Below are 21,760 nucleotides of genomic sequence, written 5' to 3'. Positions count from 1 at the left end.
TCATCTGTAGAGATATAGTCAACAAAAGATAACCTGAAGGATTAATTTCAGAAAAAAAAAAAAAATAAAGGAAGTTGATACATCATACTAGCAAACTTGACATTTTAGAAGAATACGAAGAACATAGAGCAATTTTATGCAAACAAATTTTCAAAAGCATCTTTCTCAACACCTTGCTGGTTCTCCTAGCTCTTGAATTATGGAAATGAGAAAAAGTATATATATCATATATAACTAATATATAAAGCTAAACTTTTAATCAGGCTACGAGACAACGACAATTGGCGTTGTAACTTTTCGTCAAATGTCACGCCACATAGGCAATAATTAATTATTAATATGACACGTGATTTTATTTTGATATTTTTTTGTAGGATAAAAAAGTTGGTTAAAATTTGGGATAAAAAAGTTAGTTTAAGGTTTGTTTTCAATAAAATTTAGATAGATTTTTAAGATAAAATTATTAATTCAGAAAACTTTTTTCGATAAAATTCCAATTTTTATGTATAAGTTGAATTATAACTTTCAATAATATCTTATAAATTTAGTTTTAAAAAAATAAAAATACTTATATAAAAAAAAAAAAAAAAGAGTGGTTAAGCCACGATATAAAAAAAATTTCAACCATTATTAAATATATATAAAGTTGTACGATTAGTCAAGCCACGATACAAGAATACTTATGCCATACAATTAGCCAAGGAATATTCTAACTTTTCGTAAGTGTAGTGCCGGTAACAACTAACCATACATGAGTACGTGGCTACGAGAGATTTGAGCCAAAAAAAATGGTTTCATGCAAATTAAATAGGGTTTATAATTTGAATGTTAATTTTTTTTAGCAAATCTTAGAATAATTTGTGAGTTAGGGGAACTTACATACGTGCCAATATCAATAAACAATCCGGACATCGCTCGGGCACAAAACTAGTTATATGATAAAACGAAAATGAATCAAAGAAATAACAGTTTATCAGGTTAATGTATACTCGCCTAGAAAACACGAATGTGGGACATTCACTTTCAACTTAATGGAACAGCAGAGTCGAGTATTGATTTCATATGAATAGAAAGTAATGAGAGCAGGGATCTCCATAACCAACACAGACACATTACAAAGTCGTCTATTCTGTCTGAGTCATCCTTGTATATCAACGCCATCAGAAAATACTTTCAGCTATATTGTCATGGGAGAGAACAAGGGAAAACAAAAAGCTCCTTTGCAGGAAAAATGAGAGCTCTTGCATAACACAAAGGTCGCATTGATCACTGGCTGTGATAGATGAAAAAGGTAATAATTACAAAGATCATGTACTAATACGGAGTAAGAACGTTCTAAATTCCAAAAATGACGTCTAATAGATGTACATGAGCAGAATTTTCGGTAAAATACAACATGAGCAGCTATATCTAGTCTAAGAAATGCAGAGTAAAGCATTATAAGTTTACAATTCGGACAAAACCATAGGACGCAAGAAAAGGAGCGATATTGATGGAGATTAAACCAGGAAATTGTTGATCATATGGTAGATAACATCTGCACCATCAGAATTCAACCAATAGCTCTTCACCTATATGTTTATCGAAGAAATGCAACTATTAGTAGCCATTCCATTGTAAGAGTTATCAATTAATCAATCAAAGCTTTAATTCTATAAGTGGAGTCGGTTACATGAACCAAATTTGATTATTTCATGTAATGATCGACCATTGTAAGATTTATGCACTCCACAAAAAATTGAATAAAAAAAAATTATGAAAAAAGATGAATTAGTGAGCATTTTACAGTCTGCGTCGAGGTAGTATATGTTATTTATCCGGACTAGCCTTTCAGCTTTATATTTTTTAAAGAAGCAATTACAGTTCCGGAGCACTCCCTCCAGGAAAACAGAAGAAGGAAAAAATATCAGAGGGGGTCAAGCTCAAACAGAACTTCACATATAACTTCTTTCAATCTATCTTGATAATAGGGTCCGCCAGGGGATATGGTATAAACCCTTACCAGAGTTCCAATAGATTTGAAACCACAACTACTTTTAGATTAACTCTTTTAGAATTAACATATACTAATTCATCTTTTTTCATAATTTTATGCACAGTCACATAAAAATTAAAAACTTTGGACGGGCTTGGGAAATGAATTTTATGCATTTTTAGTTATTTTGACCAGGCCTGAAAAGCCCGCATGGTCTGGGTAATTTCGGCGGGTTTGGGCACATGTATATCATCCCCGAAGCTTGGCCCGATAAACGGTCTTAATTTTTTGCTCTCGGTCCGGCCCGAATCTGGCCCAGCCCGCCCATTGATCACCTCTACGTTATTCACCTTTTGCATTCTCTCTTACTTTATCCTACTCTATATTACACTAACTCACATTCTTCAATACAAGAGTTTTCTTAACTTGCGTATCTACAAAAACTGAGTAGAACATAAATGGAGAGGATAAATAAAACAGTACTTGATAAATAAAACAGTACTAAGTAGCAGACTGAGAATGCAGCACATGCATTTGGTTTGTCACTTACCTGAATGGTGTTATGTGCAATGTATCGCTGTCTGCTCCGATGGAAGCTGACATCTACACGTTCCCAAGGTACTTGATTAAGACCTCTGATCATCTCCTCTAAAAGGGGCCAGAAAATAAAAAAGAATAAGAAACTGATAAGGAAAAGGAAGAAAACTCGTTTTAAATAATGTGCCCTCAGTATTGAACCACATACTCGTTAATAGAAAAATCTTGGAAATGATATTGCCCCCAGGTATGAGGAAGTTTATGAATCAAAAATGTCCTTTTTTTTTACATAGGAAAAGAATAAATAATGTCCTTGAATATTATATGTATATGATCAGATATTTAATAGTTCCATTCAAAAAACTGAATCAACCGTTAGCTGGGATCTATCCAGCACAGAGCCTAATATCCAAATTGCAGGTAAAAACAGACCTTCATAGTCGAGTGTCTGGTTATCAGCATATGAAGACACTTTATGGCGACCGTTATCCGGAGTGTCATGCTCAACGTAAACAATATGAGGGTACTTGTCATCATTTGCGAGTAAATTAGACTAACAAAATAGAGGGAAAAAAGTAAGTTTAGTGACATTTTTTTTTTTATCAAAGACTAATGAATAAATTGGTAAAAGTGAAATACGATCAGGAGATTCAGGACAAAGAAACATAAACCTTAGGTAGTTCATGCTGCCTGCGGATTGAAGAGGTGCTCCACCCAACTACATCTAAGAAGCAGTCAGGTACAACAGAATAATTGCATCCAATGGCTTATATAGCTCACATAACAAAAGAAGGAAAAATCAAATTTTAATTAGGGAAGGATACGATCAAAGTTAACGTTGGCATAAGCAACACGCCGCTTGAAAGATCGTAAAGCAGAACTGTGAAGGTCCAAAAAATAACCAGATTATACTGATGAAAAAGTCAATATTTACAAGTCAATCATGAGACAACTAATGATATACCAACATGAATTTTAGTTCATATGAATCAGAAGCCATACGAACAAGAAGTGGAGGTTTGCCTTCTTCAGTATCAGTTAGAAAGAGATGCTTTCCAGACCTTCCAGCAATCAAGTGCGCAGTTTGTGAAGCTTGTTTCTCCAAGAAAAGGACGCCGCAAAGGAAAGGTAACTGTGGTTAAAACAAGTTGTGGATGAGATTAAGGTTTTTAATTACACTCTAGATGGCTCTCAAAAAAATGTTCAAAACAAATTGAGAAATGTATCAGCAAAGGACACAGAGCCCTAGACTTAGATGGCCGAGGTACAAAACTGGGTGGTTCAGAACACACTGAACCAGAATTGGACCAGTACCAGGCCTCAACAGACCCTTGAGGTTGGGTATTTTATCCTATTTTTTTTCCCAAGTCCTTCAATATTTTAAAAAGACAGTCTAATGAACCAGGTTGTGCCTTAGGGGCCCTAGGCTGATCCAGTGATCCAAGATTAAGCAATCCACTTAGAAGCTCCATGGATCAAGAACGAGTTGTCCTTGTGTTAGAAACTCTTGGATTTAGTCCATTTGCTCACTTGGGAGATCACTTGAAGCCCACAAAGGAGTGCTATTTATGTGTGCATGGCCATTTGCTATGTTGGGCTGTATAATTAAGTTTGCTTTATCTTTTATTTAGGTTGTAATAAGGCTTAGAGGAGTTACTAACTTCCTCTCTTATTTAGCCGTAAGTTTATGTGAGATTAAGAGTAAGTGTAACTCTTAATTGCTGATTTGTAACTATCCATTTAAATAGGCGTTACAAAGGAGTGAATTAAGAGAGTTTTATTTAGTTTTTGTAACTGTTGAATGTGGATGGTTTTAGGGAGATGTTAAGTTGTAACCTTTCAGTTGCCTTGTTGCCCATATTTCCTATAAATTGGGAGATAATAACAAGAGAATGACAGCTTTTGATTATTGATAAAAAAAAAATTAAAAAAACAAAAGTGTTTTCAGTGTTCCTTATAGCTTTGGGTTTATTCTTGAGTTATAAGATTAGGGTGAGCTTTGAGCGTGTCTTGATTTCTTGCCTAAGATCCTAGAACTTTGAGTGTGTTCTTGAGTTTTGGTTATCTATCCCATTTCGTGAGTTTTCTAATGTAATTCATAACCGGTTCTAAAAAGTTTGAATCCATCAACCTATGGTGTATTTAGACTTACATCATCCGGGCAATATTCAGGATCTAGCCCTTAACTTAGAGTTTATGCCTAGACTAAGCCAATTCAAGGTCACACCGGAAAAGGTAAACTTAGCTTGAAAACTAAACCAGCCTACTATCTACCTCTATCAATCATAGTGATCTACTAGCCATGCTACTTTGTCCTACTAGCTACTTTATTATCCTTCTCAAATTGACCCCATCTTTCAAGGTGATGCTAAAGAAAAGCTAGCATGGCTGCTCCCCATGCATAAGTGGCAGATGTAGTATCTGGATCACTCAGCACTTCAAAGAAGGGAACATACCTACTTAGTTCATCGGTGAACAACATTATAAAGCACAATTTAACGAGCATAAATAGTGCCATCTTCCGCCTCTTCCAGTCGAACTCCTTGTTGAAGATAATCTTATACAATTTGGCTGATGAAACAAGAGTGATCTCTCATCTTCGAATATAGTAGGAGAATGCTTATTACTGTATTGTTGGATAAGGAACGATTTGCCATCAATGGACAATTTAAGTAGGAGTACATCTTGTAGTGTTATTCCTAGTTTATGCCCATTAATGTCAAAGGTGCTGGAAGTATGATTGTAATATCCCAACACCTTTGACACAAAAGATGACAAATTTTTTACCTAAGTCTGTTTGACCGAGTTGCCCATTAATGACAAAATTGAAGGGGAAATCGATTTATTTGACCGAACTGCCCATTAATGACAAAATTGAAGACAAATCGATCAAATAGACCAAGGTCAAATTTGTTGTCTTTTGTGTCAAAGGTGTTGAGTTATTACAATCACATTTCCACCACCTTTGACATTCATGGACATAAACTAGGAATAACACTGCAAGATGTGTCATTTCTAGTTAAATTACCCATTGACGGCAAACCGATGCTCATCCAACAATACAATAATAAGCATTCTACTGTTGTATTCGAAGATGAGGAGATCACTCTTGTTGCCAACCAAATTATATAAGATTATCTTCAACAAAGAGCTCAATTGAGAGAGGCAGAAGATGGCATTATTGATGCTCATTGTGCGGTGCTTCATAATGTCGTGCATTGATGGGCTAAATATGTATGTCCCCTTCTTTGAAATGCTAAGTGATCCAAATACTACATCTGCCACTTATGCATGGGGAACAATCATGCTAGCTTTTCTTCAGCATCACCCAGAGAAAGGGGTCAAATTGAACCAGCCTATTGTCGTACTCATTTTTAGAAATTTTGATTTTGCCGTACCCCGTCCCCAGACCATTGCCGTTTTTGTCCCCACATCCGTTTTCGTACAACATAGGTTCAACATTGGAGGTAAGAAACATAGAGCAAAAAGAAATTTCCATGAGATGAATTCAAAATTTCCTCCTATAATGTTCATAATTTCATATAACATGAGCAGGACAACATATGCTAACAAATCTCTCAAGGTCTCAAGCACAGCATAAAGTCAAATCATCCAAGAGAATATGCTAGCAGGACTCCTAAATTGAACCATAATATGAATGTTCATGGGAGTTAAATGACCAAATCACGAACTTTGGTTGGCCTTAGTCTACGTACTAATTTAAGACGAAGAACTAAGATTCGAATCAAGAAATGATAGTATCCCAAAAGGAATACTCTGGAGCACAACACATACAAGGTCTTGATAAACATTACTCCATACAGCAGACTTACTATGCAAATATATACTAAACAAATATGCTTGCCAACAGCTAGCCAACATCTTAGCATAGACTTTGTATGACACTCTAAACTGAATTCTGTTCAACCTTAGGCACAGAGCACCCAATAAAATAGGTATGGCATCCACCAAGTTTGACAAAGAAAAGAGGAAGAGCTTATCCAACGACAGTGTTGTAAAAATGACTCTAGACATCCTACCACTGGCAGAGCGAGCGTGGAACAAGGAGGGACAGCTGTCCCCCCAATTTTGTGCATAATGATTTATACCAAATGAAATGAAAGTAGCATTTGTAGAGCCTCGTGAATGCGGGATCAAATCCCACGGGAGTTCATTTTATCTCTTATTTTTTTAAAAAGTACAGAATGATTAAATATAATTTACAATCCACGGGATTATTACAACAATCATTCAACTGACATGAGCTTATATACAACAGATGAGTTCAATCCTTGATACTGCAATTTTACTTTCTTTATTTTTGTACCATGAACCTTAGTTTTAAAAGGCGCAAGACGCAAATGGTCCTTGCAGTCTAGGCGCGAGGCGCGAGGCGCAAGACGAAGGCGCGCGCCTTTTGTATGCAAGGCGCATGTATTTATATATTTATTTCAAATTATTTTTTACTTTGATTGTACTTAATACCAATTTAAAAGATTCATAATAAATTAAATAATGATATATATAAAGCTAAGGTAGTCTGAATTTGAAAAAATGTCCATCATTCTTCAATTTATAACTTAAATCTTAGGTATTTTCCTTGAGGCGCAAAGGCGGGCCTTACCAAAGGCGCTTTGAGGTGTGCGCCTTCCGTAGGTGATTGAGCCTTGCCTAGCCTAGCTAAAGCCCATTTTCCAGAGCCTGGGAGCGAGGCGCGCCTAGAGGCGCACTTTTTAAAACCAAGCCATGAACATTACGTCATTACCCCAAACTAAGGTTGTAAACTTGTAATAGGGCATTACAAAGCTATATAATTTAATGTTTGACTTTTTCAATAATTCTTAATGTTCGGATTTTCCAAAAATTCTGAACCCATAATCAAATACTTTTATGGAGGAAAAATTGGTATATAATGTAGGTTTTTTTGACTAAGTACTCCATATTTTGGTTTTTTTATAATTGTAGAACTTCAACTATTTATTTAAGTATCTATTTGTTCCAACATTTTTATCATACTAAACGATGTCTATTTGTTCCCTCGGTTAGAAATTTTCTGGCTCCGCCACATAATATGACTGCTGCAAGACAGTGTCAAGACACGGATGGTCAAAAGTGCTATTTAATGAGTTTTCAAAGTGCATTCCTGAACTATAAACTGAAAAGTAAGCTCGACATAAACTAATATCAGACTTGTTTTGTAGTCACAACTCACAAGCTCAAATTAACATTCTAAATGGCTATTGAGGAATTCATATGAGAAATAACAGTACGCACAAGTTAAGAAGAAACATTATGCAAGTCTAGCTGAAGTACCTACCTGTCTGTGTCCTCGTGAACCCAGATGTGGAGTTGCAACAGTGATAAAATTCATGGGTTCCAGTCCAGCAATTCTACCTTGGCAGTCTTCCCCAACCTTTTCCACACTACAACTTAAAGTCTCATCTTCAAAGTAGTTTCCCTTTGCAACCAAAATGTTCGATGTTTCCTGAGGTTCATACAGCTTTCCAATAGCATGCCTTGCAACAAGACCCCCTAAAGAATGTGAAATAAATGAAATCTTCTGCAACCCAGGCCTGCGGCTGATAACAGTGGATACCTGCAGTTGTGCAAAGTATGAACATATCATCACTAAAGTCTTGTAAGGAGCGGAAAGCATAGGCTATTCACAAGGAAGACAAGGCAAATAATTACAGGTAACTTAGGCTACGAGGATGAAATAGCTATTACCCAAATACCTCATCAGCAAGACGTTCACCCATCAAATCAACACCATCAAATGTCAATGTAGCGGTGTTGCATTGACTACCTGCAGCAAAGACGAATGGGAACTTTGGCAAATTATTTTGGTGAACATAAAGAGTAAACTAGCTTCCTATCGAAAAATAATAAATAATAACTCTTTTTAATATGAATGGATGAAAGGCTGGTAAGTGGTAACAATTCATGTCTAAAAAAAGAAAAGCTTATACTAATTTCTGGATAGATCAGTAACATGACTACAGTAGGACGCCTCCCTGTAAAGTAAAGTTACTTAAGTATGAAGCAGGAGGGGCGAAATAGAACTCACAATGCACCATTACTTTGTCAGGGAGCTGCTTTACAAATTGATCAGCAGCAAATTTCCAGTCAGTGGCACTACATTATAAGTGTTCACAAGTGAAGTAAGTATGTGTAGCAAGTGTATAATTATATATAGGGAAACCAAAAAATATATATTATTAAGTACTATAGATTTCACTCTTTCAGAATGGAGAAATTAAAATAAAAATAAAAAAATAAAAATAAATAAAAAAAAAAAAAAAAAAAAAAAGCTGCCAAAGCATGTGACCAATATGCATGGTGAAACATTTCTTACAAGTTTTAGCAGTACAAAACTGTAACAATGGAACTGAACCACCTTATACAGATAGAGAATAGTGAGTTATAGGATTATAGAGGCATATAGAAGGGTAGAAAAACAAGGTATTAACAACTAATATCTTTTGGCTAATTCAGCACTAAGCGATAACGGGTGACAAGGCATGATGGAAGGTTCAATCTTCTCGGTTAACATCTTTTCTTTTTTTTCATTTTGTGGGACAAGGAATAGCAAATTCATACATATTTATCACTTAGTCAGTGGTTCAAGTACACATTAAACCACTGTTGCCGATAAACACACGTAAATGATTTTGTATCTGTAATTTTACAAAAAGAAGCTATTTCATAAAAGAGTGAAATAACCTTGCTAGCGAAGGCTGCAAAGCACATATAATATGTAAGAAAATAAAACATGAACACTGCCCAATCGCTGACATCAGTTGAAACAAATTGTCTGCTCATACATACTCCATATTACATAACATCAAACAAAAATATCTCATCCTATGTGTCAACTAACAGACCTAGAAGCTATTTCTTTAGTTCCCATAATTTCCTCATACATGTCAATTTGTCACCTACCAAATAATGGCCAACCAGATTACTTACAAAAATGCTTACTAAACTAGTTAAAGTTGCACTTATTATCTCCCCTGCTTCAAATGACTGAACTGGACTCATTTCTTTTCATTTGTTTGGCCCTAATCCAATAAAAGGAGCCTTCTATTTCATTCTTCACAAGGTCTTTAAGAAAACATATATCTAAATCACTCTCATCTTCAAATTAACTCAATTTTTAAGGAAATGGCCATAAAGGCATACCCCATTCACCAATACTATCTTTACTACCCCCCTTCACATCACTCTCCCTCTTTCTATTTCTTTTGATAACTTCAAATTGATGGTCCATCACCACAAGATTCATAGTTTCAACAATGTAACACTACAACAAGTTGTCTTATCATCCAACGTATGATTCTCTTGACTAAAAGCATCAAAATCCTTTATCAAACAAAATTTAATAAGCACATTAAGGTAATTTGTCTCATAAGATTTCCACTAAAGGATTGATATGCTTCCTAAAATCCGTTTATCATCAAAATTACAACGAGCACATTCTTAGCATTTGTAAATATCTTTTATCCTCAACTTCCCATTATTTATATCAAACTTCCTATTGGCATTGCCATCAAACAAGCATCCCTTGTGACTACATTCTCTCAGCAAGATATACACATAACAAGTTATTGGCTCTCTAAAACTTTCAGCTAAAATTGGTTCTTCCACATGGTACAAACTCTCAAACTTGAGTTTTGGAGCTAACACACGAGTTCAATAATTCAGTTGATTACTCCCTAGTCACTACCCTCAAAAACAATCACTACTATACTTTAACCCTCTAACATAATATGCAATCATGGATTAATCATCAACCTAGCAATATCATCTATCATATCATTACAAAAATCAATGAACACTATAAGAATTACAAAATAAATGTAAAGAATAGGAGAGAGAAGAGAGAGAGGACCTTCCAATAAGACCATTAACCATGACAACAAGATGCTTAGGAGAGAGGTTAAACTCAACCATGGCAGAATCCACAACATCCTGCCCACCAGCAACAGACTCAGTCTCTGTCTTCTGCCCTAATTGTTGCAATTGCTTATCTTTCCTATTCCCAAAACACCCAATTCCCAATTTACTAAGAAATTCCATCATCAAAAAACTATCAGATTTTTTCTGTATACTACTGCTGCTGCTGCTGCTTAAAAATTTGTGCTGAAAGAACCCTTTTTTCTGCTGAAATCTGCAAGAAATGGGTGTTAAAGCAGGAAATTGAACTGGGTTTTTGCTGTTTTTAAGCTTACAATCAGATCTCCATGAAATGGGATTTGAGGGTTTGATTAAAAGTGCAGAACTTGGATACAAGAATATCATGAGATACAGATGGGAAGTAAGAAGAAGGGTACATTTAATAAAAATAAATAAATTAAAAATAAAATTGAGGAATACTGAAGAAGTGACAACTAGAAAGTGGTGGCACTGTAATGTGACTGCAACTTTTTTGTGTAAGTTTCTTTGCTTGAACGATATGTATGATGATTAGTTTGTGTGAATATCAAGGTTACCAAAGATCTTGTCATAAACATTAGGATTTGAGTAATTTTTGACCAATTCTATTTCTAACACTAACGAATTAGATTCTTCTGTTAATAGAAAGAATTTGATTCTTTGATGACTTTGAGTTGCATATGATCTACTTCATATAAAGTTGATATTTTTTAAGTTTTGTTCGTTTCAATTAACAACAAGACGAATAGAATAAAACGTGAATGATTATCTATTAAGACTTATAATAGAAGATTAGAAGGCGACAATCTAGTAGTGGTAAAGTTAGGTCTCGTTTGGTTGCATATGAGAATTAAATGCTTACAGGAAGTTACAATATATGGGAAATTTTATTGCCTAGGAAATACTAAAATTGTGTTTGGTTGACATATAGGAAATCGTATTTCCCATGAATAAGTTTCCTATATTTTGTTTGGTTAACTTATGTAATACCCATGTATTATTATAAGGAAATTTTCACATTTACTACCGGCGAAAGCACCCTGCTTCACATTTACTACCGCTTTAATTTTTATTTTATTTTACTACCACCCAAATCCCAAAATTTTAGATATCACTACCATTTGCCTGATGCCGTTACTATTTCCGTTAGTAGAGCCCAACCACCGTCCAACCACCGTCCAACCACCTCACCGCCACCAATCCATCTTCAACCACCCTCATTGCCACCATCCAACCTCCATTTCCCATCAACACTGGCGCCCAAAGAAGCCCACGGCAGCCGCGAACTCCACCAGCAGCCAACGGCAGCCGCGAACTTCACCGGCAGCCCACGGCAACCACGAACTCCACTAGCAGCCCCTTTCCGCCGCGAACTCCACCAGCAGCTCCTTTCCGCCGCGAACTCCACCAGCAGCCCCTTTCCAGCCCCGATCCCAGCCCCTGAACCTAAACACCACCCTTAAAACAGCCTTAAACGGGTTTTAGGGTTTCGGTTTTAGGGTGGTGTTGGTTACGATTGGCCGCAATTGCCACCCTTAAACCGCCATAGACGACCCCACAACTCTCCCTTTCCTCTGATTTCCCACCATTTTAGGGTGGTTGTTGCGATTGGCCGCAATTGTCGTTGCTGCTACCGCGAATGGACACGTTTGGTGACGGTGGTTGGTCGCGTTTGGCCGTTGCTGCCGTGGTTTGGTTGCGTTTGGTCGCGATTTGCTTTGCTACTGCCGCGATGGTGTTGTGCGTGGTGGTGAGACAAGGGAGGTGTGGTTTGTGGGTGGTGGTGTTCTGGGTATAGGGCTTTCGGTGGTGGTGGTCTGGGTTTGGGGGTTAAGGTGGTGTCGTGGTGGTGGTATAGGGAGTTGCCGGGTTTGGGGGGTTACGGTGGTGTTGGTGGTGATGGTCTAGGGTTCACCAGCGTCAGGGGGCGCCGGAAGGGGAGGGGGGAAGGTGGCTGTTTGGTGGTTTCGGTGGCTGGGGGTTTTGGTTTTTTAAGGTTTTTTTTTTAATAAATTAAATTATTATTTAATGAAATATTGGGCCCCATTTAACAGAACCTTAACGGATTCCGTTAAGTGGTAGTGATTTTTAACAAACTTTGATTTATGTGGTAGTAAACTAAAATAAAAAATTAAAGCGGTAGTAAATGTAAAACAGGGTGCTTTCGTTGATAGCAAATGTGAAAATTTCCTTATTATAACTTGAACTACTTTCCCAAAATTTTGAGGACAATAATGTAATTTCACCTAAAATACATGTGGGAAATTTGAGTGACCAAGGTAGGATGTGGGAAATTAATTCCCATGTTTAGTAGGAATTCCAAATTCCTAAGTAATTTTGCACTTCCTACATTTTTGCTAACCAAACAACTACTCATAAACACATTTTCCATGAATTTGTATTTCCCCCATTATTGAAGTGCAACCAAACAAGGCCTTAGTTCAAGGAATTTGGTCTTATTGGAATTTGATCCAAAGCATCCTAGTCAAAATAAAGATACTTCTCCAAAAGTTCAAGCATTGAGAAATAAATCATTATAGAGAAACAAATAGAGCACTAAATTCGATAACAGATGTAGGACATATTGTAATTTCTTAAAGTAGGGTGTGAACCGGGCTTTGCTCCCGATTATACTATGAATAATTTCTTTTTACATTACATTTAAAAAGACTTATTATTTTTATTTTATTTTATTTTATTTTTATTGTGAGTAAATTAAAATACAATGACAACAATAAATTATTTTGGATTATTTTTAATCTCACTCATGATTAATTTCTAGCTAAAATGGTAATACATGTTGTTTCAATGAGGTTTGGTGTTCAAAATTCTTTATATTCATTTTCGTTTATGATTTCATGGATAAAAATTGTTGAAAGATGATGTGGCGTGATGCTAGGTTAAAAAGGAATACACATGGAACATAGATATTTTTAGCAATGCCTTTAATATATAACTACATGATGTTAGTAAAAAAAGAAATTTAAAGAGAATAATTTTCAATTGTCTTGCAATTTTTGAGGCCATTCCCTCTTTATTTTCGGGAACGCTTTTATACTATATAAATTATGAGAAGTTATTGCGTGCGGATGCCCGTACACAAATTTTCGTGCGGGTGGCTTGGCTGATGTGTTTTACTTGTTGGTTGATATGTTTTATGTATTGGCTGATATGTTTCATTTGTTGACTGATATGATTTTTATGTTGGCTAATATATTCTTTTTGTTGGCTGATATATAATGTATATTTTTTTCTTTAGTTGGCTGATATATTTATGTTGTTGGCTGATATGTATATTTTAATTGTTGGCTTATATGTTTCATTTTGTTGACTGATATGTTTATTTTGTTGGCTAACCTGGTGCTTTTGTTTGCCTATTTCATCCTTTTGTTGGCTAATATACTTTATTTGTTGGCTTATATGTTTCTTCGGTTGGCTGATAAGTACCTTTTGTTGGCTTATATATTCCTCTTGTTGACTGAAGCATTTCTCTTGTTGGCTAATATATATCTTTTGTTGGCTTATACGTTTTATTAATGTATGGTATGTCATTAATGTCATATGATATCAGACAATAATTGGCTTATATGTTCATTTTAATGGCTCATATCATCATATGCATACTTTATTGGCTAATATGATTAGGAAAATACAATATATTTTATTTCTTTCTCTCTCTCTTCTTTCTCCCTTCTTCCTCTCCTCTTCCTCTTTTTCTTTCAAATGAATAATGTATCGGCCAACAACCCAAAATACCGAAAATGTATAAGCTAACAACCCAAAATAAGCCAACAAGGCAACAACCCAAAATAAGCCATTACAAAATGTATCAGCCAACTCATTCAAACTCACGCTCTCCCTCTCTCCCTCACTCTTCACCACCCCTAAGGCCCCAAACTCACACCACCGCAGCCAACCACCAACCCACCGAACCACCTCCAAACTCACACCACCACAACCAACCACCAACCTATCGATCCCATCGTGTGCTCTTTCTTTCTCTCTCCTGTTAGCAGCTTATCACGCCACCCACAAATCTGTCAGATCACGCCAACCACGGCATCACTGCACCCACCACCAACCACCGCATCACTCCCTCTCCTTCTCCTTCGTTCCTCACCGCACCCACCAACCACCGTTGATTTCGATTCACCGTTGAGTTCAGCAAATTAATTTCTTCTCACCGTTGATTTCGATGTTTCCTTTGAGTTAATTATTGGTTTTTCCTTTTTTTTTTTTTTTTTTGTAGGTTTTTATTAGGGTTTTTGAATGTTTGATTTGATTTTGATTTCTGGGTTTTGTGCATATTTTGACACCATGGAAGGCAGTAGAGGAGGTGGAGATGAGTTTGTGATGAAGAAGATGAGAGTGTTTTTCTGCTATTGGAGGTGTTAGGAACAATGAAGCTATTAACCGCACGAACTGATTGGGTGCGGGGCCCGCACCCAATAGTTTGTGATAAAGTATAGATAATTAGATATACATTGATACCTATTATAGCCTGCAAATCCTCTCGATGCTCTACAAGGACAGTTAAAGTGTATATCTCAAGAGGATGGCGTCCTAATTGAATTTTTCATTAGTCGCAGCGGTGTATTGTCTTGGAATTGTTGAGATTATTCCCTCTTTATTTTTGGGAGCACTTTTTGACACATAAAAGTATAGATATACAATATAATAGCTGGCGAATCCTCTCGATGCCCTAGAAGAACAATTAAGGTGTATCTCTCGAGAGGATGACATCCTAAATTTACTTTCCGTTTCTCGTATTGGTGTTTAAAAAGCCATAAGGACGAGTAATGAGAATCAATCCTAGAAAGCTCTAGCCACTTAAATTATTGTTCACTATCGTATGTCCTCAAAAAAAATCGTTCACCAACTTTCTTATTTTTAGTTTTTGGGAAAGAAAGAATTAGACCAATGCAAATATCTTAACACAAGTAGAGCTCGAAGTTGACGCATATTGGATCCATTAACCTGTGAACAAAAATGTACTCATGTTTCAACTAATTATTCTCAAAATGATTAACAATAATTAACGAAAAATCAAACAAAACCACATAATTAGCTAATCAGTGTTTATGTGTTTTGATACTAATGAATTCTATTAGTCATGTGAATATGTGATGAGTAGAGTCTTCCAGATTGTGATTGTTAATGGTAGGTGGTCCATGATGTCTTAAGAAAAAAACAATGTAGAGGTTCACGGGCTTATAGTTTTAGAAACTCGCAATCACGAGAGAATATGTTGGCACCTACGGCCGTCCCACCACCAATCGTATGTACTTGTGGACTTGTGATTGTGGTTGTCAACTATCTTGATAAAGTTGTATAGATGGGATATTATTATATTAATAATAACTAAAATCAAAAATTAAATTGATTAAAATCTCATCTTTATCATTTTTTTTGAGGAATTCTCGTCTATATCATTATTATTTCCAGATCTTTATACATGCATTAAAAAAAAAATTACTCCACTGTGTACAGATATGTAGTATATTAGAAGTTTTATAATGAATTATATTGAATGTCGATTAACTAGTTTATTTTAGGGTGCGTTTAGTTTACCATAAAAAAAATTAACAAGTTTCAAGTCTAATTAATTTTAATCAGGACTAAACAATTGTACCTATAACATGAAAATTACAGGTAATCGTTAATTAGATAAGTTTTAAAAAATCCTTAATCAATGTTCTGGAGTAATACCGTTCAAAAAAAAAATGTTCTGGAGTAATATATACTTAAAACCTATGAATTAGATAAATTTCATCTATTTCATTACCCTTCATAACTGAGTTTTTGAAGTTTTTATTATTTTGCATAACAATGTAACACTAATTCTTAATTGGACCAAATTAAAGGTGGCAAACCACCAACTACATAATTTAACTACATCATTCCTTATAATATGTACTTTATTTGAAGAATTATAAAAGGGACTTAACATTTCTGAGCATGTGACTATCAATTAGACATTATCATCTAACACAACCGTACGACCACATTCTCGTGCATTGAATAAAATCCAATTTATCTTATACTTCATATTTTATTTCTACTCCACATATCAATCATCAAATATTACTTTCACACCATATAATAAAGCTACTCGACCAATATATATACAACTCCAACATTATTCTATTTCTAACCATATTTTTGGCACATATAACTTCCAAAAAATATAAGCCATGAAACCTTATTATTATTTCTTCCTTTCTTTCTTTACCTTACTAACAATCCTCACTTCCTACCCAAAACCATCATTCTCCACCCAAGAACTCACCCCACTAAACCCTAACTACAACTTCCCACAAGTGTACAACCTCTCCAAGCAACTATGTTGGGGTTGCCTCGGCGAAGCCCTAGAGTTCCTAACGTACCAAAACCTCGTACGAGCCAAAAAGTTTGAGTTCCCCCTTGTTTGGGACACTAAACTTGAGAAGTACGCCAAGTGGTGGCCAGGACAAAGGTATCAAGATTGTAAGCTACAACATTCGTTCCCTGAGGGCGGGTTTACCTTAGGGGAGAACATATTTTGGGGGAGTGGATCACAATGGAGGGCTAGGGATGCTGTTCAAGATTGGGCTGATGAGGAGAAATATTATGATTATGGATCAAATAGTTGTGTTGAGGGACAAATGTGTGGACATTATACACAAATTGTTTGGAGTAAAACAAGGAGTGTTGGGTGTGCTAGGAGTGTTTGTGAAAATGGGGACGTGTTTATGACCTGTAATTATTATCCTCCTGGAAATTATGTAGGTGAACGACCTTATTAACTCGGGTTTAGCTTTGATTTGGTTAGGGTTTTAAGAAATTATAAACCCAAATAGGCAAATATATAAGCAAAGGGCATATATATTTTGAATATATAGCAGTTATATATATGTGCTACGTATATTGTACTATTATATGTCAACTCATAAAAGTCATAATAATGTATGTGTTGGATTGAATTTGTGTTGTATGTTAATTTATTGTGATCATAGTAATCAATGAACACCATTATCAATACGCTACATTGCTAGCAAATCTATGAATGAAGAAGTTGATTGGAACATATAAGTTGAGAGTACTTAAATTAATAAGTACAACTTACGAGCAACTATGATTTCGATTTTTATACTCATAAACTTATACTTTATAGCTACTTAGGCCTTGTTTAGTTCACCTTATTTTTACTTATTTTAGTAAAAATAAGTTCAGATCAAATCAGATCAGAAAAAATAAGTTCAAATCAGATCATCGTTTTATGTACAGTTTTTTTATCGCTAAATGTCTTTAATTTTGTAATGAAAAAAATTATGAAAATCACATATTAATAAATACACATTATTACGAATCCCTTGATATATTTTTTCCGTATAGATTATCGTTTATTTAAGGTCAAAATTTGATCAAATTTGTCAATCAGATTAGATCAGATCAGACCAGACCAGACCATATCAGATAAGCAAAAATAAGGTGAACAAAACATGCCCTTAATCCATACAACGGCTAAGTTTTGCCAAACATGTCTTTTAGCTTAATTTGATCCATTCTTTTGGATGTTTATTTTTTTTTTTTTTTAAGAATGAAGTACTGGGTAAATGATGTAAACGAGATTTGATCTCAGGTTTTGAGTATCATACTTGAAGACTTTGACCAAGTAAAGTAATTGATCATCAAGAATTTGAGAGAAATAAAGTTACATAATACGGAGTAATTAGCATTAATGGATTTTTTAATTTCATCTAGGAGTAACCTCTTTAATAGGGCAAAGAAACATCTCCCAAGAGTCCATACTCGTTGATCTAATAGATATCCCCATCAGTACAAGAAACAATTTCAACTTACAAGCATTGTCATATCAGTAAAACTAGCTTAATTAATGCAAAAGTAAATTAAAATATTAATCAAAGTTTATAATTAAGCACCAAACCATCTTGTGGTTCTTAATAAGTTTTTGGTAATACTAGGTTATTACACAATAGATTGGATCAGGCCAACGTACTAGGCTTTGTCATTGAAATTGGGTACGTACGTAGGTTATTTAGGCTCTACGTACTTAGTAGGGCCTTGAACCAATATAGTTCCCGGGCGGATTATAATTGCATGTAATAAAAACACCACGACCATTATAACAGACTACTTTAGCGCAACCAACTCTAGTAGAACTCTTCCAAACAATTTGTGTATAATGTCCACAATCCTTGCCATAAGCACAAGAATTGGAATTATAGTCATACCACTTTTTCTCATCAACCCAATATTGGGCTGCAAAGGCGGGTGACCAATCACTACCACCACTCCCCCAAAATATATTCTCCCCATAAGGACCTCTAGAGTGTTGTAGGGCACAATCGTACCGCCTTTGGTTAGCCCACCATTGGGCATAGGCAGCCAACCGATTGTCCCATGACAAAGGTGGCACCTTAACAATATCCCGAGCATCATTTTGAACCTTCATGTAAAGATCAATGTCGCTCGTGGGCTGGGCCGGAGATATGTATGGAGAACCATGATAAGGTGAGGGACTATAACTATATGTTCTACTTCCATAAACATAAGATGACATTGAGAGTAATAAACAAACGAAGATAGAAACACATGATACTTGTATGTTAGTAGACATTTTTTTTTTCTTTTGGTTTTGGTTTTGGTTTTGGTTTATAGAGAAGGTTAGAATTATGTTGCTCTTATATAAAGGCAAAGGTGTAACATAATTTGTCAAAGTAAAAACTGTAGCATTTAGTGGCAACCCATGTTCTTTCATGATTAGTATGATCTTATGTCAAATTGAGATTAATGTGATTCGTTTCTTCATACAAATTGGGTTTGACGTTTAATTTATCTCCTATTAAAAAGTAATTTAACTTATAAAATATTATTGATTATTCCTTTGATTATGATAAACCCAAATGCTAGATAATTATGTCAAATTAAAGTTCCAACATGCATCAACATGGAAAAAATTTGGCCGGTTAAGGGTGATAAAATGATTTATTTTGTTGTTCAATAACATAAACAAGTATTTTAATAATTCTTTTTAGTTAACTGATTGTACAATATCTTTGGTATATTTTGAGTCACTAATAAAAAGTAACATTGATAATGAATTTAATATATAACTTTTGGTTAGGGAAGTCATATTCATCAATGGTATTTGTTCATTCTGGTCAACAATATTCTTTCTCCTAACATCAATTAGAGGCAAAAAATTACCCCTAAATACTAAAATTAATTGCAAAATTTTTACGACCCTGACTGAATCTCAATCTTTACAATTTTTTTTCGATCCGATATTTGCAGATCAGACACTTTGAGAGTGAGGGGGAAAGGGTAAGAGATCCCTACCCTTAAAGTGTCTCTAGTAAGAATCGAACCTCCAATCTCAAGATTGGAAGGTACAATCTTTCCCACTAGATCAAGGTTAATTTAGTAAATTAGCTGCAAATTAGCCATTAAAATAAGTTTAACAAATTATACAAAGTATACAAGTAGGGCAGAGTACTTGATCAAAAAGCGACTAAAAGAAGATGATAGAACACAACACATGCAGATTATAATCCGCCTAAGCTAGTGAGCATTCATGAGTATTTGGAAGAATTTTTTGTATCGCAAGTTTCCAATTTGGAGTTTATCACGCCGATGATTTGATAGCTTTTTAATTTAATTGTGTAAACCTATCTATGTAACGTGATGAGGGCCACAAATTATGTTGTAAGATAATGTCAACATGCAACACCCTTATTGTCAAACACACCAATTAACTTTTCATACATTATCTTCTTGCATACAACTTTAATCCTTTGTTTCACTTTATTTTACCAAGTATTTTTTTTTTCAGTTTAATTTGATTGCTTCGTGTACCTAAATAATTGATACGATAAAATTTAGCATATATGTCAATACAAGTTTGACCTTAAATATATATGAATAATATAAAAAATACAAAAAAGTTGATATTATAAAGCTTTCTATTGATACACATTTAATAATATACTAGTTTTAGACCCGGACGATGCCCCGGGTCATTTTTTGTATATAAAAATTATAGTAAATTAAAGTGAAATCTATTGGTGGTTTTATAATTTAAAAAAAATCATGTTTTTTTTAAAATATTATTGAACATTATCAAAATTCATTATGAAATATGCAGTAACCTAACTTTTATACTTCATATTAGTTTGTTTTATTTGTTAAAGGAATCTTTATCTACCATTATAAATTTCTCCAAAGTAAACACATGTTGTGGTTTTGAAATTGTTATGTATTTTTGTGTTACATATTTTAAATACGTTATGCATATAATCTATATGAATTATGGATGAGTACACAAAGAATGAGATTATATTGAAACCAATTTGCTATATAGTAAGTTCAATTAAAAATTTAGAATTCATGAACATAAATTTTTTGTGAGGAAACATTGATGATCGGTTTTAATATAACATGAGTCACATGACCCTACATCATTTATCAAGTCATGACGACACGTGTCAAGAATCTTGCCACGTGGCATGATTACAATTTTTATCATGGGTTTTAATACATATATATATATATATATATATATATATATATATATATATATATATATATATATATATATATATATATAGATTTTATGGCTATTAGTGACTATTATAACTCCTCAAAGCTATTAAGAGATCATTAAATTTTCTTTTTCTCGAGTATGGAAGACTCACAATGAGGTTTCAACATTTTAAATGTAATTAAAGCAATACATAAACAAGTAAAAGTTACTTTTATCCAACAAAAATCATTTGTAATCAATAAAAACCGGTCCACACACCTCATCCCCATGTTACACATACCAAGAAACAGAGAGTGTTAGATAGCTTATGTGGTTAGAGTTTCTCTCCCATTTTTAAGACATTCTGAAATCAATTCTCATCACTTGCTTTTATGGTTTTTTAAACACCATAAAAAAGACATAGACAAAGGAACAATTTAGATTTTTTTTTTTTTTTTTAATTTTTTAATTTTTTTTAAAGCAATGTGAACATGCCTTAATGTTGCTACTATTGCTAGCCATACTAAAGAAGTAAAGATGGTACATGTTACGTTACTATTCAACTAAGAGGTTCCTTTATAATTATTACAGTTCAAGCCATTTATAGAAACTAAGAGTTTCCCTTATGAGGAGGGTCTCCTAATGCCCTTTATTTTTCTTACCTGTATATATATGTAAAAAAAAATATGTAGCCATCTATATGTTCATTTGTTGAAAAGTTTTGAACTAGACTTGAACAAACACTATAATGCGTTAGATTAATAGTGCAAAGAGTCATGTCAAACTCA

The 21,760-nt window shown here is 34.5% G+C and overlaps 3 protein-coding genes across 3 annotated transcripts; 1 reads left to right on the top strand and 2 right to left on the bottom strand.

Moving 5' to 3' along the window:
• Positions 1–1,246: 1,246 nt before the first annotated feature.
• LOC145578716 (uncharacterized) lies at positions 1,247–11,108 on the bottom strand. Its single transcript, XM_081636017.1, has 10 exons — positions 10,404–11,108; positions 8,580–8,647; positions 8,248–8,318; positions 7,830–8,108; positions 3,481–3,644; positions 3,337–3,392; positions 3,184–3,236; positions 2,945–3,065; positions 2,526–2,623; positions 1,247–1,571 (listed from the first exon to the last, which is right to left on the bottom strand). The coding sequence occupies exons 1-10, from the start codon at positions 10,811–10,813 to the stop codon at positions 1,500–1,502; spliced, it is 1,392 nt and encodes a 463-aa protein (XP_081492143.1). The 5' UTR covers positions 10,814–11,108; the 3' UTR covers positions 1,247–1,499.
• Positions 11,109–16,564: 5,456 nt separating this feature from the next.
• Positions 16,565–17,374, top strand: LOC145578715 (pathogenesis-related protein PRB1-3-like). The gene has a single exon (XM_081636016.1). It carries the CDS (start codon positions 16,642–16,644, stop codon positions 17,230–17,232), a length of 591 nt encoding a protein of 196 aa, XP_081492142.1. The 5' UTR covers positions 16,565–16,641; the 3' UTR covers positions 17,233–17,374.
• Positions 17,375–18,490: 1,116 nt separating this feature from the next.
• Positions 18,491–18,917, bottom strand: LOC145578714 (pathogenesis-related protein PR-1-like). Its single transcript, XM_081636015.1, has one exon. The coding sequence runs from the start codon at positions 18,900–18,902 to the stop codon at positions 18,501–18,503; it is 402 nt and encodes a 133-aa protein (XP_081492141.1). The 5' UTR covers positions 18,903–18,917; the 3' UTR covers positions 18,491–18,500.
• Positions 18,918–21,760: the final 2,843 nt, after the last annotated feature.

The sequence above is a fragment of the Chenopodium album genome, chromosome 14, assembly GCF_948465745.1.
Source record: "Chenopodium album chromosome 14, dcCheAlbu1.1, whole genome shotgun sequence".
NCBI classification, from domain to species: Eukaryota; Viridiplantae; Streptophyta; class Magnoliopsida; order Caryophyllales; family Amaranthaceae; genus Chenopodium; species Chenopodium album.
Note: the sequence above shows the minus strand (reverse complement) of the source record. Positions and strands in the feature narration are given on the sequence as shown.